The 24,086-nt window shown below is 43.2% G+C and overlaps 1 protein-coding gene and 1 long non-coding RNA gene across 4 annotated transcripts in view; one reads left to right on the top strand and one right to left on the bottom strand.

Annotated features, from left to right (window-relative positions):
• PNPLA7 (patatin like phospholipase domain containing 7) overlaps positions 1–24,086 on the bottom strand; it is a 126,493-nt gene that overhangs the window by 83,187 nt on the left and 19,220 nt on the right. For all 3 annotated transcript variants that reach the window (XM_054848335.1, XM_054848336.1, XM_054848334.1), the window contains exons 14-19: positions 19,650–19,750; positions 18,071–18,217; positions 14,095–14,172; positions 13,068–13,273; positions 5,554–5,685; positions 4,208–4,331 (exon numbers count right to left, since the gene is read on the bottom strand). In XM_054848335.1, coding sequence (XP_054704310.1) covers positions 4,208–4,331; positions 5,554–5,685; positions 13,068–13,273; positions 14,095–14,172; positions 18,071–18,217; positions 19,650–19,750 — 788 coding nt within the window. The remainder of the gene's footprint in view (positions 1–4,207; positions 4,332–5,553; positions 5,686–13,067; positions 13,274–14,094; positions 14,173–18,070; positions 18,218–19,649; positions 19,751–24,086) is intronic.
• On the top strand, positions 10,269–12,627 carry LOC129215393 (uncharacterized). Its single transcript, XR_008579987.1, has 2 exons — positions 10,269–10,858; positions 10,909–12,627. It is a non-coding gene; the product is annotated as an uncharacterized LOC129215393 (long non-coding RNA).

The raw sequence follows: 24,086 nt of genomic DNA, 5'->3' as shown, positions 1-24,086 counted from the left end.
ACGAGTTGAAGGGCTTAACGTCTAAAACCACCTAAACCAACCATTATGTCTAGAACATAAAGCATGATTTCTTCCACAGCAGAACCAGTATGCCGCAGCACCGGCAGATGAGGAGTCTTTTTCTGCAATTTATCACTCATGCTGCCCTGCAGCAAAAGAAAGCGTTAGCTCACAAATGCCTTTCTGCACTTGTTTTACTATTTTCCTCCCCGAAAATGACTGGGTGTAGTCCTACTAATAAGAAGGGGCATTCTGGTTGTTAACGAGAAACAGAAAAGGTCTTGAATTAACCAAAACGTTGCTGCAACCTTCCCACTCACAAGAGCATTTTGGAAAGCCGACTGGTTTGCAGACAACAGTTTTATGAGGCAAGTGGCTACCAGTAAGTCTAGCTATACATTACATTTATTTTTTACTAATACTGTAAGTGCAACAGCTGTCACCGAGGCCCCTAAGAACTGCCTGGCATTTAGTCATCTTACCAACACTGCAGCCGTTCCTCAGGAACCCAATTAAGATAGTGTTGACTTGCATAAAAAGCTAATTGCATAAAAGGTTCTATCACATCTGGATATTTGAAGGGAGCAGGCACTATACAAATAACTTTTATTCAGCAGCAGATTATTCTGCAAGATAGCTCTGTTGGGTTTTTTCCCCTTCTCCTCACCCACTAGTGTCCTTCCAACAATGCGAAAAAGCAAAGAACACCTATGTCAACAGATGCTCGGAGTTGTGATCCTGTAACCCGTCTGGGACCACCTACTTTGTAGGTTGTAAAAAAAAATACTGAATAATTGTTCCGGTCATCTCAGCAGCGCTAGGGAGAGCACTAAGTGTCAAAGCCTGGGCCAGTTTGCCTGACATCGATAGGCGTAACAAGTGAATGAATTAAAAGGAATTCTCTTTCCTCTTAACAATGTGTTAATGAGATCAAGACAACAAGAGTAAAAACTACAATTTGCAGCAGTAAACCGCAAACAGAACTAAAGCAGCTACATCAAGAAAAAAAATGAGAGGCTAATATAAACATTTGAAACAAATAACTTGGTGAAGAGAAGCTCTTTCACTCTATCCACACAGAGTGGGCTTTTCTGATTTCCTCTGGGGTCACCTGGGCATGGCAGAAATGATGCTAGAAGAGCGCATCTGTAGCAACAGCACCAACAAATTAAAAGATCCCCCCCAAAATGGGGCAAATCGTAGTCTCTAGACAAAAGGACTTCTGTCGACTGCATTTCAAGTGGTCAACTGTATTTCAAATGCGAGGGAATTATCTGACAGGTCCATCATTGTCCTTTGAAAACTACCTGGAAGGTTTTCAATCAAGTTTTGACTTGATTTCACCAGATACAGCAACTGGAGTTGCCTGTCGATAGGGTCAGCGACTCCAGACAGGCTCCAGGAGCAGGGATCGTTCCCCCCCGACATAACTATCCTTGTCGGCTCTTCAACTAACTACGGAGGGAAGGCAAACTTTAGTTTCTAATCTGTTCTTCTCTTCCGAATTGACAGACCTCAGAAACAGATGCCATTGAGTCAGTGTAAGGAACAAAACAGTTCGAGCCACAAGTTTAGCCCTGAGAGCACATGCACATGCTTGAAAAATTAACATCTTGTCTGAAATAATTCGTTTTTCAGTGCTTTTCTTCTGAAAGCAGAAATGCAGATACTCATCTCTTATGCATATGACGCACAGCAGTTTTAAAGTTCTGAAATAAAGGCAATAAACAAAAGTACATGGACTATAAGACTCTCGTATTTTGTTAGTGCCCACAGTTCCGAATGAGGTGGGAGGTCTTGGAGGGGTTTCAGGGGGACACACCACCAGTTGAGCAAAATACCAACCGCTAATTTCATTCCCTGCAAGCACCTAGAACTCTCCCATTATTTTACTTTCAGGGAAAAAAACCGCAACCCTACAGCAGGCTTTGAAAGGTTCACAGCAGATCCTGCAGAAACGGATAAACAAATCTTTTTAAAAGGAAAAATGTCATTTTACTAATGCCCTCTGCAAAGAGCAGCTACATTAGTCTTGGCAATCTTTACAAATCCTCCCCCGTGTTTTCAAAAGGGAGCCAGAGCATTGAGATTCATTCAACAAATGGCAGCATGAGTCAGTGGGCCTGGGAGCGGTGGGTAGGAAGGAGTAGATGACGTCCATCAAGTCACAAAAGTCTTCAAAATGATTCATGTCATAACATGGATCCAGAAAAGCGACTTGTGGTTTAGACATAAACTGTATGGGTATCCGTGCCTAGGGACTCACCAGCAAACATGGCACAAACACGTCCCAGTCCATCCACCGACCTGACCTCTCTCCTCCGCACCAGATAAACAGCTGAGCCAGCACCAAACGTTAGGCCAAAACCGGCACTAGTGCTCGTACGGGGAGGGAGAGGTTAGACCTTCCGTCCACTGTCACTCAAAACTGCTTTCAGAACGGAGAACGGCAGCTCTGTTGTTTTAACCTGGGAGCTCTGCAAAACTCCAGAAGCCTGGCAGTGGAGCTGCGGATCACTGCTGGTGAAAGAAAGTGGAGAAATGAGCAGGAGAATGCTTGTACGAGTCAAAACTGACAAACCCTTACTCACACACTACAAGGCCTCATACGAACATGAGTCACAAAAGATCTCAGCTTTTGTTCCTGTCGAACCATGTCATTCTACCTTTAATGAGGTAGTCCCAAAAAAAAGACTAAACAAAAGAAATAGTTTGTGAGCATGCCTGCAGCCTCAAGAATAGCTCTGCTTCGCCAAGTACAGTCCCAAGCCAACAAAACTCCTCAGCCAGAAGCAGCACTGACCTTGGGAAGATATCCTTAAATACTGTCCACGTATAACTCAACCAATACGGTGCACCCACCAGTCCAGACCACCTTTGTCTTCTGCTGGGAGTATCACCAGAATTGCCTCTTGTACTCCTTTGCAGTCACTTGTGAATGATATACAATTTATTTTAAAGTTACTAGGCAGGTGACAATGAGCTGTGAACACAGGTTGAAAAGGTCCAGAGACTTCACCCTCCTCACAAGAAAACTTTTTCCTTCTCTCAGGAAAAACAACTGGGACATTAGGTCCATTCCCAGTCTCTCAGAGTGCACGAGAAACTCTGCCATGAACACTTTACGATGCTGGTACCAGTCTGCGACCCACCTGTGTCAAGGTCTCCCATGCTGATGGTGTATTCTGGCCCCAGCTACACAGAGTCCTCCGTGATAGACCTTGCCTGTGAGCAAGGGAGGAGGCGAGGCAGCAGAGGAGACCCTCTGGTACCAGTGGGTAACGCTCAACTGCTGGGTCATGCCACGTTCTAAAATATCCCCTTTTGCAATCAGCACAATCTTGAATCAGCTCTCTAGTGGGAAACAGCCTTGCACTCCTCCTTCCTCTTCCTCTTGATCCCGATAAACAAGAATTTCTTCCCATAGTACTAATACCAACTCTCGTGTTTTCTTTATTCAGAGGTAGGCTAATTCTGGCTATAAACAGATGCACATTACATGTTTCACCTTCAGCTCAGAAAGCAGAAGAGGGCCTGAACAACAATGTCAGAACTTCAGAAGCCTTCTAATTTTAAATATAAAAACCCAACAAGCCATACATATTTATGATGTAGGACTTCTATTTCGGTTGTTAACTAGGTCTGAGAAACAAAAAATGAACATAGCAGAGAACTTAAACATGGATAAATACTAAATTTTGAAATCAAAAGCTGCTTTAATAACTTTTAATAACTACACATTCCCTGAACAACCCGATGCAGCTTTGAAGTCAGCTCTGCTAACTCGGAGGAGGTTGGACTAGACACTTCCAGGAGGCCCCAGCCAAACTGAATCTTTCCAGGATACTAAAATTTATTCAAATCACCATTTAGGTGCACATTCCCGCAATTCTTCCCAAACTATTCTAACAGGCTGTGCTCCTTTCAATGTGAAGGAAACTAACTCATATCACAACAGATCATTGTGCAGGGCTTTTTGGTTTGGTTGTGACTTTTCTTTGCTTATCTTTCTTTTTAAACCAAGTCCAATAATCCCATTCATGTATTATTATATAAAGTTTCCAGGTAGAAAGGAGTTTCCGTCTTTTCAACTTGTGGTAGCCCTTAACTAAGATTAACAACCGATCAAAGCAAGATTTTGTTTGTTTAGTGTGGAGTCAATACCAATTTCTCAGCTGAAGAAATTGTTTTTGAAACGGGCTCTTACCACTCCAATTAAGTCTCCTCGGCCGTATTCACCAGTCAGATGCTTTTTTCCATCATCCATCCGTATGACTGAGCGAAGTCGACCATTCAACACAATGTACGTGCAGTCTGACTTGTCGCCCTGCCTGCAGAAAGAATAATCAATAACAAGGATTAGTGAAGCACCTTTGCTCAGCAAATGCATCTCAAGCCTTTTAATAAATTGATCATCTTTCCCTACCTGACTTAGAGGACATAAGAAAATGTTTAACCAACAGTTAAACATAACAAGCAAACAAGAAACTGAGCAGGAATCTGTTAAAAGGTGACTTGGAAAGGTGTTTAATGTTTAAATGTACAGGTTAGTGTTAGGTCTGGAAGCAGATGACCAGAATAGAATTGGTCTCTAGAGGAGACAACAGGCTCGTTACTGGTTACAGCAGGAGCTGCTTGTCACTGCCAGGTCAATATGGATGCGTAGAGAAATTCTGCAGGTCAAAGAGAAAAAACCCCAAGTGGCTCAGGGTTTGGATTCCTTTCAGTGCACACAGTCTATCGGGAAGGTTTTGCTCTATCATGTTGGCATGATTAAGAGCGTGGTTTGGCACGCAGATTGCCAGCATAACCTCGTACGCAGATGAAATGCCGTACTTCTGGTAGTGGGGTTAAAACTCATGCGAGGAATTCCAAAAGATTTTAACAAGATACTGTCAGCTATGACTGCTTTGATGCACAAAGTAATCCAAAACTTCCATGAGCATTAGTGCTGCAGGTATAGTTATAAAAATCAAAATTACAATTTTATAGAACACGTACTCAATTAGACCTTTATTCTCCCACCACTGCAGCAACCATATAATGGCTCAAATGTATCCTAGTACAAAAATCCATAAAACTAAGTTTTCCAAGGATAACTTTTGCCCCTTAAACATAAAGCACAGTGCCTCTTTTCAATTTACTCTTGAATAAGCCTAACTGAATTCCCTTTGAGTTTTGCTGTTTATTTTAGAAAGGCTGAAAAACCTCTTTGAGCAGTAGATGTTCATGCCCTTAACAATGCAGAAACTACCACCAGAACATACAACTGTCTACGTCTTAATCAATTATGTCACTTTAAAGCTTGCTGAGACAACATAAAGGGTGAGGGATAGTATGCAAGAATTTTAGTAACAAGACACTGAAGCAATGTCGATGGGTACTGCAGAAAGAAAATAATCTCAAAATAGGCAAACAGATAAACCCGATGGAATGGTTGACAGATAGAATAAGAAACTCGTTGGACTAAATTTATCACCAAGGGAGCACAGCCCCTTAACTATAAAAACTTAAATATTCAACAGACAACATGCAATTTTGTCCACATCTCACCTGTAAACAGCTCGTCCAGCCTCAACCTCCATCCAATCCAGGGCAAAGTCGATTTGCCTAACAAACGGGGACATTCTCTTCACAACTGTGTGGGCCACACCGAGAACCACGCTTGGCTGCTCCCGCATTATCCTAGAAGGAAAAAAAAAAAAAGTTATTCAAGTATTTCCCCAAAATAGGAATAGGCACAGCATCCCAATGCAACTGGGCAGCTATACAGGTGGTAATTCAGAAGTTAGTACATACCCCCACGCACACGCTCCACTATCGCCACAACCACACTACATCGGTGATAATTTGACAAAATTTGGGGCTGCCCAGACTTCCAAACTAGTCCAAATTAAACGTCACTCAAAGGTGGCACTGTCCCAATGGCAGCCCTGCTGCCTGGCCCAGCTCCCTCTGAGTGCGCAGCGGGATGGATGGAGCCGTGCCAGCTCTGGTCTATGAGCCACCCTCCCAACCTCCCCTTCACCCAGGTCTCTTACGACTCAGGGAAATGTTCGTGCTGTCCAGAAGATTGTCCCTTCCTGCCGTTCTGCACCTCTCAGTCTCTCACGTGTGCTCAGTTTCCCCTAGGTTTTTTATCAGGTCCAAACCCAATTATATGTAAAGTCTGATGCTCTTATATTTAAGAATAATTTTTCCCTGTTACAAAGACCACAAAGAACTCAAATATCTTCTTATAAAGCTTCTGATCTTCACACTGAATCTTTTGAGTGATGCTTAATAGTCTCCACTAATAAAGATAGGGTGTAATTCAATACTTTTCTCAAACTGGAAAACTTTGAGAGTGTTCTGCCAGGGATAACTGCTAACTGACACTGACTGTGAGGCCTGAGGGAAATTGTGCTCACAGACACCTGATAACTGCTCATAAATGTCTTATTTCTCATTCTTTTTAGACTAAAGATCATTTCATCCTGTCACTCTGTGAGTAAGCACTCAAATTCTTACTGAAGCACGACTCCACAGGAGTGAACCGATGGCGCACGTCTCTAGATGGTGTAGCCGTTAGGACATCTTTTCTGTCCCTGCGCAGTGCCAAGAGCCACCGATGGCCGACTACTGAAACCAGTTAATTCAGAAAGCAGTAGGTAAGCGTACGCAGACCCGGCACGCGAAGTACACGCAGATAGAGATGAGGGAGCCTCGTTCAAGCCACACACGGGCAGAAACAAAGAGGAGAAAATGATAAATACTTCGTACATTTTCTGCATCGATGTTCCCTTTACGATGAAGATACCAGACTGCCATAACACAATCTACTTGGGAGACCCTGTGTATGTGGGAACTCTCGCAAAGCACAAATCATGCGAGCTTTGTATCTAACCTCACATCCTAAACTTTCTAATAGTTTCTAAACCATCAGATTTCTCATTTATTGGTCCTGTAGCTGCAGCAAGGGACCAGAGCTGACAGCGACTACGGGTCGAGCGCAGCGCACAGGGCACTGCTGGGACCTTTCATGTTTATCTACTCTCCTTACCCAATGCCTCAAATTACTACTTTTCACAATAATGAAGCTTATAATTTCTTCAGCTGAAATCCCTGAATTTGAAACCAAAGAGATTCCTAGGCGTATATCCCTATTCCATACTGAGCTCATCACACACGTACCCCTGCACTCATGTGTGCTACTAGGTAAGTTAAACCAAACACCAACTCTTCCATTTAGCACGGTTTAAAATCCAGCTGTCAAAACAGGATTCTGGAAAAGCAGGACAGCTTTCCTCTTCTGCCCCGAGGTTTCCATGTCCCCCTCAGCTCCTACCCACGACACCTACAGACTACCTTGGTTTCAATAAGCTATTATTGCACATGAAAACAACATGTTATCTTATGGAAACGTTACCACACCAATATAACTTCGCGCAAAGGACAAAGGAGCTGGAAGGGGCGCCCCAGGATAAGCACCAATAAACAGGCAACGCTAATCCCCCAACACACACAAAACACCCAGCCCTATCCCCCTTCTCAGCTGATCTAAAAGTTAAACAAACCCCCTGCAAATTCCTGAACAGTTTAGCTCATTGCTTTTACTCTACTTGCTTATTTAGCCCTCAAAGTCTCCTCCCACACAGGCTGTCTGCTGTGATCAGTAAAAGCCATTTACTCCTTTTCCTCCCTCAAGATATGTATCTTAATACTTAACGCATTCAAAATGTAAACTATGAACAGGCTGCTTTTATTTCCATCTGGAGCTCTCTGGTATTTCACTGATGCTATACAGCTTCTACAAGAGTGTTATGATGGAAGGTAAAAGCTCACCCTTATGCACAAGAAGAGAAAAGCAGATTTCCCCCCCCCCATTATCAGCCAAGTTTCCTTCCTTCCTTTCACCTGGGCGTTGTCAACTTTGCTCTTCTGCTTTGCACATGCCTGACACTGGGAAAATTAAAAATCAAAGCTCTGTACAAAAGAAACCTGCTCCTGAAGGAATCCTCAGGATTCTTTATTAGAAAGCTCACCAAATATAGTGATGAAAAGGCTAAACTGGTGTCTGCAAAAACCTGAGACTTATGCGGATATCCTTGTGAATGTGGATGCAATTTGATAATCAGCTTGGCTGGCGATACAAAATAAAAATCAAAGCACTCCTGCTAATCTGGCAAGCGCACATGATTAAGACTCTAAACTGTGAAATTTACTGAAGCAGAAAATGTGACAGAGTCCCTGGTACTGCGGAACCTGAACATATTCCCTCAAGCGCGTCTGGTGACAACTTGATTACACTGTTCGTCAGGAGACACCAACAGTTGCAGCGTAGGCACTGCACACTTAGTACATCAGTTCAGCAAAATAGCAAAGCATTTAAGGTATATACTATATAATTAGCTTGTGTCACCCCTATACTTAAACTCTACATTTACAGATAGTTATTTAGTGCCACGTAAAAGGCTCCTGCCCCAGAGTTTCTGTGAAAAGGATTTAACCTGTTGTCCAACATCCAACGTGCAATTCTAAACCCCGGGCTGCTTCCCTCACTGTGCTCTTTCCCTAATGGTGACTATTGACCATGTTCTTTCTGCTTCACCCTCTCCTTAATTATTGAGAAAAACAGACATACAATGTTCCAGGGAAGCTCAAAGAAAAAGAGTAATATATTTGACAAGAAAGGAATTTTGGAGAATAATGGAAGTTCTTGTCAAATTTCTTCTGGTCAATAAGAAAGATTAAGAGTCAACAGAAAAAAAAGTTTAAAAAAAAAAAACATTCCTGGGAGATTCCAAGTGAAGGAAAAAGCCAAACGTTGTAGGACTGTGAGCACAGAATCTGGCACAACTAGTGGAAAATAAAACTTGCTTCTAATTTTATCAACAAGTTTTTCTTTCTCATAGAGTTCAAAGCAAAAATGAACAAACTCAAAGAAACCTCATGCTTTTCAAAGACCTTCTACAATGACACTTTTAAATAGGGGAACAGGAGTTACAAGTGATATAAAACTTGAGTTTCAGGAGAAATGGTGAAGATGGAATGCTGGAAGATCACAGAGATCGTAAAATGCAGAGAACTGGCAATAGACTTTTTAAAGGAGGAAAAGAAAGATTTGCAAAGGTCCCAGAAATGATGCAGAGGTGATACAGGATGGGTTTGAGATCACTGGCTGGGAAGGAGTTAATGAAAGCCAAAAGGTAAGGTGGAATAAACAAGAGACGACTCGATTCTCGAGATAGAAAACTCAGGAAAACGAGCTCGAGCAAATGAGTCAATCCAGGACTCAACATCAAAACTGAAAAAAAGGAGTATAAAGTAGAATCTGACTGGCGTGCTGAGACAACAAAATGAAATTTGAAGTAAAAAACAAGTGAGAAAACAACAGTAGAAAAAGAAATAAAGAAAAAGCAGGAGTTTAGAAGAAATAGATCAGCTAGTGCTTGGAATGGCACGAGTGGGGAGCATCTATCAGAAATTAGGTCAAAGAGTTGACATCCACCGCACAGATCTGGAAAAACACAACTAATCAACCACACCACTGCTGAGAACAGCGCATTTGGTTTTATAGCTTACAGTCTTTTGCCTGAGATGAAAAGACAAAAATCACAGAATAAGATTCTGCAGTAGAGTTGATTAGGAATAGAAACAATTAGAATTATTTCGAAAGTACAAAGGACGCAGAAGTACACAACACAACCTCAACAAGTCCTACACAACACAGGGCTGATGGCATATTCAAGCAGAAGTTGAAAAAGGAGATTAGAAAAGGAGATAGAGGTATTTGACACAAATTATGTGTGTGAACTAATAGTAAGCCTTAACAAATGGATCATGGAACAAATCAAGAGCATTAATCATTAATATTGGACAATGAGGCTAACTGCAGTCATCATATTGGGTGTGGGGGTGTGTTTTGTAATTAAGAAATACCTATATCCTCCTTTAGGCATTAAGTCACAAGCCACATACTATTTTCCAAGGTCCAGAAAAGAACCTGTCTAGCCCAGGGACACTGTGCTTTCACCTACTGCACCGAAAGCCTACAGTCACACCAAGGCCAATCATTCCTACCACACCCCACAGCCTGGGCTGTGTTTGGAAACAGAACTGGGGTGGTTCTCCAGCAAAAGGGAATAATGAATGTAAGAGAAAGGGCCTGCAAAGAAGTACTCAACCCAGCAAAGCACAGGCTCTGGCCAGACCTTCTGATTTGGATTATGAAGTATATCAGTCTTAGGTCGTAAATCACACCCCGTTGGGTTAAGTGCTTGTGTTGGGTTTTGTGTGGCAAGGTTTTGGTAGCGGGAGGGGCTACAGGGGTGGCTTCTGTGAGAAGCTGCTAGAAGCTTCCCCTGTGTCTGATGGAGCCAATGCCAGCCGGCTCCAAGATGGATCCGCCCCTGGCCAAGGCCAAGCCAATCAGCGCCTCTGTGATAACATATTTAAGAAGGAAAACAAAGGAGTTAAAGTAAGTTTTTTGCAACCAGAGAGAGGAGCGAGAAGATGTAAGAAACTCTGCAGACACTAAGGTCAGTGAGGAAGGAGGGGGAGGAGGTGCTCCAGACACCAGAGCAAAGATCCCCCTGCAGCCCGTGGTGAAAACCATGGTGAGGCAGGCTGTCCCCTGCAGCCCATGGAGGAAGGATGAGGGGGTGTAGAGATTCTACCTGCAGCCCGTGGAGGACCCCACGCTGGAGCAGGTGGAGGCACCTGAAGGAGGCTGTGGCCCGTGGGAAGCCCACGCTGGAGCAAGTCCGGGCCGGACCGGTAGACCCGTGAAGAGGGGAGCCCACGCCAGGGCAGGTTTGCTGGCAGGACGTGTGACCCTGTGGGAGGGACCCAACGCTGGAGCAGTCTGCTCCTGAAGGTCTGCACCCTGTGGGAGAGACCCCACGCTGGAGCAGTCTGCTCCTGAAGGTCTGCACCCTGTGGGAGAGACTACGCTGGAGCGGTTTGTGAAGGACTGTAGCCCGTGGGAGAGACTCCATGTTGGAGCAGGGGAATGTTGAGAGGAGTCCTCCCCCTGAGGACAAAGAAGTGGCAGAGACAATGTGTGCTGAACTGACCGCAACCCCCATTCCCTGCCCCCTTGTGCCGCTGAGGGGGGAGGAGGTTGAAGCCGGGAGTGAAGTTGAGCCCGAGAAGATGGGAGGGGTGGGGGGAGGTGTTTTAAGACTTGATTGTATTTTCTCATTGCTCTACTCTGTTTTGCCTAGTAATAAATTAGATGAATCTCCTCTCTACATTCAGTCTGTTTTGCTCCTGACGGTAATTAGCGAGTGATCTCCCCCTGTCCTTATCTCGACCCAAGCCTTTTGTTAGACTTCTCCTCTCCCATCCCGCTGGGGGAGGGGTGAGTGAGCGGCCGCGTGGCACCCAGCTACCGGCTGGGCCTAAACCACGACAGTCCTTTTTTGGCGCCCAACGTGGGGCTCGAGATAAGGATAGTAATTGGAAGAGGTAAGGAGCAAAACATGAACTGAATGTAGTTTGAGAATGAAATAGTGGTGAAGGGACGAGAGGTGGATTCCATGTTTTGATTTTGGTGTGGGGAATTCTTTTTTTTTTCTTTGTAATGTGATTACTGTTTGTGAATTTTTTGTGTTGAATGTATATTTTAATGATAATTCTTAAATATGTGATTCACAGAGGCGAGGGGTGGAATGTGTTGGGTTTTGTGTGGCAAGGTTTTGGTAGCGGGAGGGGCTACAGGGGTGGCTTCTGTGAGAAGCTGCTAGAAGCTTCCCCTGTGTCTGATGGAGCCAATGCCAGCCGGCTCCAAGATGGATCCGCCCCTGGCCAAGGCCAAGCCAATCAGCGCCTCTGTGATAACATATTTAAGAAGGAAAACAAAGGAGTTAAAGTAAGTTTTTTGCAACCAGAGAGAGGAGCGAGAAGATGTAAGAAACTCTGCAGACACTAAGGTCAGTGAGGAAGGAGGGGGAGGAGGTGCTCCAGACACCAGAGCAAAGATCCCCCTGCAGCCCGTGGTGAAAACCATGGTGAGGCAGGCTGTCCCCTGCAGCCCATGGAGGAAGGATGAGGGGGTGTAGAGATTCTACCTGCAGCCCGTGGAGGACCCCACGCTGGAGCAGGTGGAGGCACCTGAAGGAGGCTGTGGCCCGTGGGAAGCCCACGCTGGAGCAAGTCCGGGCCGGACCGGTAGACCCGTGAAGAGGGGAGCCCACGCCAGGGCAGGTTTGCTGGCAGGACGTGTGACCCTGTGGGAGGGACCCAACGCTGGAGCAGTCTGCTCCTGAAGGTCTGCACCCTGTGGGAGAGACCCCACGCTGGAGCAGTCTGCTCCTGAAGGTCTGCACCCTGTGGGAGAGACTACGCTGGAGCGGTTTGTGAAGGACTGTAGCCCGTGGGAGAGACTCCATGTTGGAGCAGGGGAATGTTGAGAGGAGTCCTCCCCCTGAGGACAAAGAAGTGGCAGAGACAATGTGTGCTGAACTGACCGCAACCCCCATTCCCTGCCCCCTTGTGCCGCTGAGGGGGGAGGAGGTTGAAGCCGGGAGTGAAGTTGAGCCCGAGAAGATGGGAGGGGTGGGGGGAGGTGTTTTAAGACTTGATTGTATTTTCTCATTGCTCTACTCTGTTTTGCCTAGTAATAAATTAGATGAATCTCCTCTCTACATTCAGTCTGTTTTGCTCCTGACGGTAATTAGCGAGTGATCTCCCCCTGTCCTTATCTCGACCCAAGCCTTTTGTTAGACTTCTCCTCTCCCATCCCGCTGGGGGAGGGGTGAGTGAGCGGCCGCGTGGCACCCAGCTACCGGCTGGGCCTAAACCACGACAGTGCTCTATAAACCTGGAGCAAAAGAGATATCGCCATTTAATATTACCATGTTCCCTGCGTTACGTCTTGCTGGAGATAAAGCCCTCTGATAGATGGGTCAGAGCTCATCTGGGCATTTCAAACCCCCACGTAAGCTATCTGGTTTGCTACGGGATGTATTGCAGCAGTATCATGCCACATGTACATCCACCGCTCCCGTTTGTTCAAAACGGCCATAAAGGAATACAAAATAAAAAAAATAAAGATCAATGTATGTTTTGATGGCAGAACTCACTCATAGAAATGGGACTTGGAAATAGAGAGGAAGCTGCAGTCTCGATTGGCCTTGATGGTGAAAATCAGCGGTTCCCCAGTCAGGACAGCGAGCTGGCCAACGAGTTCTCCTGGATGGGTGATGAACAGACAGGTGTCCTCCTCCGAGTCTATTTTCCGTTGGTACACGTGAAGCATCCCCGAGACCACAAAGCAAACATTAACATCCTGGAGAAAATGGAAAAAGAGCTCAATAAAATCCCCGAAGATTTTAAAAGCAATTATCACAGTGACAGTACTATCATGACCAATCTGTTTTCCAGAAAGCTCCCTATAGTTTTTGAACAATTAGGTGATAAAATAAGACACAACAGTGAATTATTAAAAGCAGGTTATGAATATTTAAAACTAAGCAGCCACAATATTGAAAAATGTGTTTCTCTCCGTATGGTTGTGAAAAATGAAGGCTGCGTCTGTAAGATCTCAAGAAATAACAACAGAATTGAGAATGGAAATAACGGGGTAATCACAGCAGCATGATGAGGGACATCGCAGTTCAGCAGAGCAGAGTACAGCAGCACTGTAATTGGAGCTGCCCCTCATCTGCCGTGCATAAGCTTGTCTATTTGCACAGTATTATTATAAATGAATCTCATTATATCCTAAACACACTTTGCTACAAACAGATAAAATTGGATTTCTGTTGTATGGGGAGGAAATAATGCTTTACTGCAACAGAGTGACATCACGGAAAGCCCGCAGTGCAGGGCATGAAAAAGGGCTGCCCAATCTCCGTACGTCCTCAGGGAGGACAGAGGTATGACACTCCATACAAAAAAAACAAGCTGAAAACAAACAGGTACCAAATTTCCGCTCTGGCTACACCCCATTTGCACAGAAAAGCTGAGAGTCAGGATTGTTTCACCTCAGGAAGAGAAGGTTTGGGAGCGGGATTTCTAATTTATCTGCACCGTGTATAAATACCTTACGGTGGGGGAAAGGCTGAGCCAGACCTACATTCTCTCTGCTCTGAGATGACGCTCACTCACCTGATCCCCTTGCCTTGATAGCACAGTCCCGGCAGTAACTTGATGCAGCGTCACTTTGCCATTCAACAATGAAGGATCCTGGGGAAGAAAGGGGCAGGGGTACAATTTACTCATCTGTGCACGTGCGAAGATCCAAGAATGTGAGGAAGCATCCAAATAAAGCAAGTAAGAAGAATAATTACTAAAGACAATGTTATAAGTACTTGAATCTCTTTAAAATGTGGTACATTATTTTTCTATTTCTCGACCCAACAGATGTTTCTTCCAGCAGAAAAAAAAAGGTGTAATTGGTTTCAAATGATCAGACTTCGATTCTTAAGGATTTTATATTTGTTAATTTTGCCCCAGACTCTTTTAAGGGTCTATAACAAAAAGAGACCTGTATCAGCTGGCATGAAAACCATGAAATATGAAGTTATTTTCAAAGGAAGGTGAAACCAGAGGAGACTGTCTACATCATGCAGGAACTGGATGAGGTGATCTAACACGTGCTTTGTCACAGCCATTCCCTGGTCACACAGCTCAGCTGTGCTGTGTACGCGTAGCAGGTTTTCTGACACAGTGTAGACCAAAAGCTTCCCCAAAGTAATGAATTCTTGTGTGCATGCACACATGGATTGCACAGGAGAGTGGGAATTTTCCTCCCGACTGAGGAGCACACAGGAGGGTCTTTCCAAAAGCCTGCCCTCGGTTTGGGCTCAACCCCAAAGCTTTGCAGTGGGAAGGAGCTGATCTGGTTAAGTGCACCAGCTGATCAGAAGATTCCTTCCCAGCTCCAAAGCTGGCCCCATCGTAATCCCAACAACCACCAGGCACAGAGAGAATTTTCTTTCATCTCAAAGAACTGCTCGTACAACCTGTTGGCCCACATGCAGTCACTATCAAACCCTAACGCTTCAGGCCACCTTTGCTTCAGCAAAACTTTCACCCAAAGCAGCAAATTTTCAAAAGCTCGTCGTCTTATTATCATCATCCGAATAGGCAAGGACAAAAACATAGGCTGCGTTACCTGATTCTTGCTTTATGCTAAAGAGTGACAGCGCAGTCCTGGTGCCTGGCAGCTTAACCTCTGCAAGGGAAAGCCAGACACTACTGTGTCCTGTGCTTTGCCACAGAGGTAGAACCACTAAAAGCAAGAGAGCTGCACGCACGCTCCAGCACAAGCAGCATCGCAGAATCTGCCCGTAGTCATTAACCTTACTGCAGCAGGAAAACAACACAGCAGAGATGTAAACATTTTATCATTGTAATTGTTACGCCAGGTTTTTCTCTTCATTTTCCGTTGAAAAAAAACAGAGCAAGTGAAATAATCAGAATTATTCTCTACACCTACAGCTGATAAAAGGAACAGATTTTCATCAAAAAATAGTTTTATTGAAACCAATCTGTTTCGTGGGAACACATCCAATGCAAAGAACCTGACAAGCACCTGTCAAAATATTTCAGTTCAGCAATATCAACTCAACTAATTTCTATGATTTTTTTTTTATTTATACATTTATGGTCGTATAGTATTACCTATACTTAAAGACAAAGTTTTAACTAAGAAAGTATCTCACAGCAAGGGAATACAATCTCCCTAATGAGCTCTACTTATCAACGGCTTTTTTTGGCTGCATTAGCTCCAACAAAAATTGTTGCAAAGATTTTCTTCATGTCTAAGACTACTTTAGTATTGGAATAGATTGCACACAAAGCTGTGAAGTTCTCATCATTGGAGATCTTTAAGAACAGCTTAGACAAAAAGCTGCCAGAAACGACTTAGCAATATTTGACTTTGCCTTGGGCGTGAAAAGAGACTGAACAACCCCCAAGCAGTCCTTGAAATTCTCTTTTTCTGTGCTATTACTACCCTGATTAAGCAACAAAGGAGTTGAAAAACAAGATGACAGACGAGATCCAGCCTGACTTATATCTTCTTTCTCGAATGGGCAAGACCAGAAAATGCAAATGCAGCACTGCAGAGTTACAGGGTTTGAGTTAAATAACTGCACTGATCCCCTCCAGCCACTAGCTTTTAGGAAAAGAAGTCGCCAGCACAGCAAAATCCATTTCACAAGTTTCTTTTTTGCGTTCCTATAATAAATGAGCAGAGGTTTATGATGCAGAAGTGAAAGCACAAGCCACTTATAAAAAAAATAAACAAAAATGGTAATTAACTGGGACAAATATTTTTTTTTGTCAAAGGAAGTGACTCAATTATCTATAATCCCTGCAGAAGATACTCCCTGCAACGTTGTTTAACTCTCATATGAAAACTGCAGATAAACTTGAAAACACGTAGAAATTGTATTAGATTGAAAACCATTCATGACAGAGACCCAAGGCTTTCAAGTTATTTAAAACAGAAGAAAAAACAAAATCTTAATTCTGAAACCAGATACCTAAGGGTCATTTAAGATAATACTGGTTCTCAGTAAATTATCCCCTCCTCTCTCTCTTACAGTCTCATGAAAAAAACCAATAACCAAACAACAAACCACCACCATCTGTCATCAAAACGTCTTGATTTTATTCACACTGATTGGCTGCTCTGAGAAATGACATCTTAAAATGCCTCCAGCCAGCTAAGAAATGAAAGATCTGAGCTAATTTTTTAAGAGAAGAGCTTACAGAATTTGTTTTCTTCCTTGATGTAAGCAGTATTGAGCACAAATATTTTAAACACAGTAAGATTTTTCTTCCGTTGCCTGTAGAAGAATCAACTTTTGCTATCTTGTGTAGAAAAAATTAACGCTGACCTTTAAATGAGACTTCTAGCATTGGGCTACACTCCATCGGATTCTTATTTGCTTGTGAAAAACTGAGTTGCTATAATATCAAAGTTTGAAAGGCCTACCTTATTTCATTATTATTTAGATCTTCATGTTAAAACCACTGCCTATTAGATGCTGCATTTTAAGGATACTGTTCCCATTAACTTCAACTCTAAGCTGTTTACTTGTTAATTACTGAGAAATTTATTCTAGATTCAAATAAAATAAATACCATAACTGGTAGTTTCGGTGATCTTAGAATTTTTGCTCATGATCCAATAGGTCTAAAAAGGAAGACCTCACTTGTATATCAGGTACAAATTTTTGTCACAAGCGGCAGCTGAGGCCAGTCCTACCCAGAACAGAAGGCTGAACAGATGAAAGTACCTAGTCCTACTTTATCTGTAACACGAATTTCTCCTAAAACAGTCTGTAGCCTTTCATGAGGACATAAATGACTGAAAAACCTGAAAGTTAACGTAACACCATAGTTAAGTCTCCTGGAGACGAACAGCCAGTACTCTGGCAGCATCACCAGACTCGAGTTATTGAAATCCACGCTGTAAGAAAACTGGGGTATCTGTGAATGACTTAGATGTACCATTTTCCCAGATTGTCTGATTAACTGCATGAAGAGACACGTCGCTGTAATGAAATGCGGCTGGAATCATACAAACAATGAAAAACATTTTCACTCCTTCTTACAACACTAAGGCGATAAGGAGGGGCTGAGCTCAGCAACACAACTGCGAGGGCACCAGGCATTTAACTTGGAATGGGCACAGCGCAGTCGCTCAGCTGTGAAATGCCCTCGTAGGCATTGGCCAAATACAGAGCTTCAATTCCAAAAACCAAACGAGGCACTCAGATGCTATGCCAACGGGATTAATAGCTTCGGCAGTCACCTGAGCACATTTACATAACTTCTTCACAGAGCGTGCGAGAGCACGAAATTACAAGGCGGCAGAAATTGCACGTTTACTTCTCACGTGGATAAATCTGTACACAGTGAGAAAACATTCATGCAGTGCATTTCAGTATGGGCTTTTCAAGTGGCAGAATAATTCAGATTTATTTCAGTCCTGCTAATAACTTCAACAGACTAGAAAATAAAACATTCGGCTAGTCTACAGCGTACCAGGGAGACAATTTACTTTTTAGTGCCTGGCGGAATGAGCTGAAAAGCAAAACCAAAGTCATTTCTTCCTGCAATAACTTACATCAAGTTTCATCAAGGTTGAAAGGTCTTTCTTCGCGGCTTCGACGATGGCATCAATATGTTTGCTATTACAGGAATCTTGCACAGCACTATAATGGAAAACTGCTGAAGGAGTTTCTGTCACTGTCACAGTCTTCTTCAGTATCGACTGCAAAGAACAGATACACAACAAGTAGCAGTTTAGATGTTATAACTGGCACCCACCCAGCAAAAACTTGCCGTATCATCTGTGTTCTTTATCCACCACAACTGGTCACCTGAAAAAAAATAAAGCTAGGTTTCCAAAAAAGCAACAGCTTGCTAACTTCATTATCCTTGCATTTTTCTGCAAAGCTTGACACTCAAGTCAAACAAAGTTACTCATCACAGCTTGCAAAAGGGAAGAATAAGAGACTTCTCAGAAACTGGGCAGCCGCCAGATTGATAGAACCAAAACCTGATGAACACCACATACAGAGATGGAGGAAAAGATAAAATGTCGGTCAAGGCCACACTGAGTCACAGTTTCTCTTTAGATTTTGGTTTGGAGTTTTATAATTCAAGAGCGTTTTTGTGCTCTTAACTTCCAGATCAGTATTACGAATACAAAGCACAAAAAGAAAAACTGATTTATAAATCATGACTGAATACCTACAGAATGTTCACAGGCTAATGCAGCAAGGAATTAAAAACTTGCAAAGTAGTTCTCACAAATAAAACATGGTCTGGCAAATTCACCTTTCCAAATAATCCTTTTCATGAGTCAGAGGAAGGCAATATCTAAAATGAAGAAGTTGCAGCAGCGCTTTCCCATTACTTCATAGAATCATGGGCTGGTTTGGGTTGGAAGGGACCTTAAAGCCCACCCAGTCCCACCCCTGCCATGGGCAGGGACACCCTCCACTAGCCCAGGCTGCCCAAAGCCCCATCCAACCTGGCCTTGAACACTGCCAGGGAGCCAGGGGCAGCCACAGCTTCTCTGGGCACCCTGTGCCAGGGCCTCAGCACCCTCACAGGGAAGGATTTCTGCCTCAGGTCTCATCTCCATCTCCCCTCCTGCAGCTTCAGGTCATTCCCCTTGGCCTGTCACTCCCTGCCCTTGTCACCAGCCCCTCTCCAGCTTTCCTGGAGCCCCTTTAGGGACTGGAAGGGGCTCTAAGGTCTCCCCGCAGCCTTCTCTTCTCCAGGCTGAACAACCCCAACTCTCTCAGCCTGTCTCCATAGCAGAGGTGCTCCAGCCCTGGGATCATCTCCACGGCCTCCTCTGGACTCGCTCCAACAGCTCCATGTCCTTCTTGTCCTGGGGACCCCAGAACTGGACGCAGCACTGCAGGGGGGTCTCACCAGAGCAGAGTAGAGGGGAAGGAATCTCCAGAGTTTCAAGATCTGCACTAAAAAGCCTTAACAGTCACCAAAATCTACTGAAACAACCGTAAGTTAAAACACACCAATAAAGACGACCAAATACCACAACTTGTACAGAGTTGCAAGGGCAGCATTTCAAAGTAAGGGAGAAAATGTTTCTGTTACTCACAGAGTAAGGATGAGTAAGGGAGTACAATGGAAGAAACATGGTGGCACCTCCAAAGGAGAAGACCTACCTTGCCCACGGCAGGACTGCTGGCAGTGTCCTCCGAGCCAAAATGCACTCTGGCTCTTTCGTACGCCATGTCCATGTCTGACTTTGCACCACTGGAATTGCCTAAAAAAAGATTTTGTATTGCTTGTAATCACCTCCTTTATTACCGTTTCTCAGAAACAGCAGGCAGCACACAAAGTCGAGCAACTAGAAAGCAGCATCCTCATGTTCTAACTTATTTCCTGGTTCCTTTGGACCTGGAAGATCTGATGGGAACTTTAAATCTTCTCATCTGAGCCCATGTATACAATGTGCCCCAAAATTCCCACATCCACTCTTGTACAGAGATTAATTATTTTGGGGTAGACAAAACAGAGTCAGTCTGGATCTGAAGATTATCAGGAAGAGGCAAATTCACCAAACAGGCGTTTTCCTGGTGGTTTCCAGGAAATGATTCTTATTAACCTTTTCTCCACTGAAGCAAAGAACTTTTTTTTGTACCTGGTATGTTGTAAGAGCTTTCATAGGGAGAATGTTATGATCAGTAACTTCCTAAAGTCTCTCCCCCGCACCCTGATGCCTAAAATAATTTCAGATCTTTTCTACAACTTGCTCAAACTTTCAATGCACGTCATGTGCTGAGACACACACAAGGAATTCCCTTACAGGTCTCACTTATTTCATTCGTTAATTTGGAGCCTCTAACAACTTCTATTCCTTACTTCCCAATTTTACTACATCTTAATATTATTAGTTCCTGGCTGTCCCATCTACCTTTCAGGAACTTAGCTGAGATAATCAATAATGCAAATATAACTGGGAAACAATTCCTATTTAATTACCTTGAATATCAGCCTGATGTTTTACAAAATAGTTTAAGAATGATGCAGTTTGCAATTTCCTTTAACAAATAAACTTATAACCATTTCTATCATATTTCTATGCCTAAAATATATCAAAAATACACTGTATTCAGAAAAGTTTAAATTTTCTCCCTTATTTGTTACCCCTGTTGTTGTTCTGCTTCTTTAAATACAAACTGCTGCTCAAAAATAGGACAGGCCCTTAGGAAAAGCAACTGTCTTTCCTGACTGTTGAATTTTGTTACCTAATAAACTCTGAAAGAACTCAAAACTTTTAATTCTGAATCCCTCCTCCATTTCCCCCACGCACTTGAGTTTGCCTCAAATTTCCCTGATCTTTGGAAAGTTAGCTTCTGGAAACATGGAGCTGCCCTATATTTACACACTTGTTCAATATGAACATGTGAAAATATTACCCTCCCATGAACAACTGTCTATACATTTAATTTGAAAAAGACAATTCTTCTATTTCTGATGGAGCTTGACTCCCATCTCCACCCCTGCTCAGACAAGGTGGGAATCCTGCTCTCCAAGGGATACAGACCCACCTCACAGTACTCGTTTCCATGTTATCTACAAATATGAACAAATCTTTGCATGTAGTAAATTCACATCTGCCACTGGGGTCACAACATCATTTAATGATCAGCCTCCAAACAAGAAACCCAACAAGTTGACCCAAGGATTGACATCAGCAACACTTAAGATAAAAAAAAAAAAGAAAAAGCTGTTGATGTTACTAACCAAATTTTATACACACTGCAACATTAAAGACCCTAAATTAGTCATAAACAAAAAAAGCTGGGACAGTAGAAATAGCAGCACGGAACTCCATATGGGCTGATTTGAGTCCCTGTCAATTCTACTGCCCCACAAATCACAGCGTCAGCATAATTACTAAGCCCCAATACACCAAGAGCATTTTAAATCTAAACACACACTTCTCAGGTTAAACCTAAATAGTCTGATAACGGGCATGCAGGCGTGTAAAGTATCCTCTACATAGCTCTGCATATTAAAAAATTCAGGGAGTGGAAAAAGAGACATTCTAGGAGTGAAAGCTTACGTCTACCAGACTCCTATTCAAAGTAGAAGCCTTCATCTCAGTCGCAGATATAAGCTTCCCACACAGTGATTAATTACACTGTCTTGTTGCTCAAACGGGAGTTAGAAAGCATACAGCAGAACGAGCTTTAACTGGAACCGTTGAGTCAAAAGAACAGAAGGCAGTGGGAAACTCAAAGTGGAATGTGATCCTGTTTGATGAACACACGCTCGCTGGTATCCCACACACTGCTGGTACGGGAGTCACTGCAGAAACAACGGCACCCGACCAGTATTTCAGCTGCCTCCTTCCTCCCAAGTCCTCGCTCCCTGAACTGCCTCCCCAGTGCAGGCGGTTCTCTGCTCCTGCTCGTATCCTGGAGGGTCATGGCTTCAGTTTTGAAGAAGGAAAAGCAGCTTCTCTTAACTGTTGATAAAACCCCTCAACAAACAAACCAAGAAAAGAGAACTGCTATTTAACCTTAAAAAAAAAAATTAAGTTAGGAACAGTTATTTCCAGGAACAATAAAACTGAAGTGTGTATGTGAAGTTATCACATACAAAAGAGCTCGTTGTTTTATTTTGTTGATCTAATTCTTCTGTCCACCAGGCACTGCGCATGGCCTAATTACATCTTTCTCCACACAAAGGGTTAGTGTACTTAAGAGGTAGACTAGCATGAGTTGGCAGGATCGTATTTCCTCATCCACACAACTGCTATGCTTCAAGTTAGATAACTATACAAAAAAACAGAAGAACAAATTACATCTCAACCCCAGGAGCAACTGAGGCAAAAATGTTTTCCCTGAAGTCATTTTTAGCCATCTTTGTTAATTCGAATGAGCCAAGGAAATCAAAGAGATGCTGAGATAATAGCACCTGTATGACTCCAATAACAGACAGTTCCCTCTTCTCTGAGCCGATAATCAACATCATCAATACTCCCATGGAGTCTGAATACACAGTGTGGTAGTGGAATAGAATCTGAAGCAAATCTTGATCTTTTTGTTACAAACATCAAGATACTTTCCGTGCAAGATAAAAAGTGACCATAACCTCAGTGCAGCGAGCAGGAATTAGCTCCATTAACTGAGGCAAATCATAATTACCCAATTAGATACGCTATTCTGTCAGTAAAAGTTAATTTCCTCTTTGCTAAGCTCTGGGTACCCTGACATAACTCTTATGATACATAAAAGGAGAAAGAAAGGACAAATGGACTTTTTCCCTGCTAAGTATGCAGGGATCCTTCCACATAAGTTTCTAGGAAGACACACGGACTCTACCTTAAAAGTGTTCCAGGGCTGCACAGGCAGATCTCACCAACTACTGCATTCTCCTGGGGGAATGGCTCTGCTCCAAGGCTCCAGTAAGCATGACTGAATTACCATAGAATCAAGTCTGCTGGTACATTTTATAATGCATAGTGCACAACAACCTAACACGTGAAAATAAAAGCCAAATCTTGCGTGGGTCACTTCAATCTTTTCCCTGAATTTGTTTCCCTGGTTCAGAAAGATGAGCTACTTACCACTAGCCAGAATCCTACTTTTCTACCACATCTACCCCTCTGGACAGTAACGTGGAAGTTATGAAAACCTGTAACCGGGACATTGTACCTTTGCACAGCAGAAACTGAAGAGGAAGTGAATCAGCTCTCTATTGTTAAAAACGAAGGAAGATGTATGAAAACCTACTACCCATTCTTCTCTTCCATATATACCACCAACTTAACTTGATAGCAACAAGTGTTAGAAACCTTACACTGGGGAAAGCCCTCAACGCTGAGGGCTCCCTCAGCCTGTCTCCCTCCTCTCTCCTTGTCTCCATACTCTCTAAACCATTTAACAGTCAACGTAAGCAACACACGTATCTTCTAATGTATCCAGGCTGCCTTTATTCCACTGATCAAACTTTGTATGACTTCTCTATTTATCTCCATAATGACTACAGTATCTAAGCACGACCTTACAGCTACCTCAAGATGGTCAGTTTGGTACTCAGCTAACACAAGAGATTCCTTCCGTTTATGGTCCACCCAAGAAGTTCCAGTTTCTCTACCTTGAACACAAAGCTAACCTAAACGACTGCCTCAGAGGAAGATGTTTACAGCGGAGATGACTGAAGTTAGTTCACTGAAATGAATACTGCAGCATCAAACCAGCTCAGCCTCATAAATGTCTCATTCAGTGATAAATCACCTTTATTACGCACTCAAAAAACCATTCCTCTAAAAGCAACAAAGCCATGTAATGTGCTCTGCGGGACAATCAGCCAAGCAAAAATCGTGTGTCATCTTTTGCATGAAAGATGATAGCACATCATCATAACTCCCTTTGTTACAGTTATATCAATTAATAAAGCTCTTCATTTGCAGGTGTCTCAGTAGCCAAATCACTGTCCTGTTCCCCATTGCTAATAAAGACAGCAAGGGAATGCTCGCTTGGATAAAAGTCCATTCGTTACCTCAGAAAATAAATTTTTGACAAATGAGTTAGGAAGCAGTACTACTGCAAGATGATTAGCTACCATAAACAGGAAGATTATCCAAC

The sequence above is a fragment of the Grus americana genome, chromosome 20 (assembly GCF_028858705.1).
Source record: "Grus americana isolate bGruAme1 chromosome 20, bGruAme1.mat, whole genome shotgun sequence".
In the NCBI taxonomy this organism is placed as follows: Eukaryota; Metazoa; Chordata; class Aves; order Gruiformes; family Gruidae; genus Grus; species Grus americana.
The sequence above is the reverse complement of the archived record's forward strand: the minus strand, read 5'-3'. Positions and strand labels throughout refer to the sequence as shown.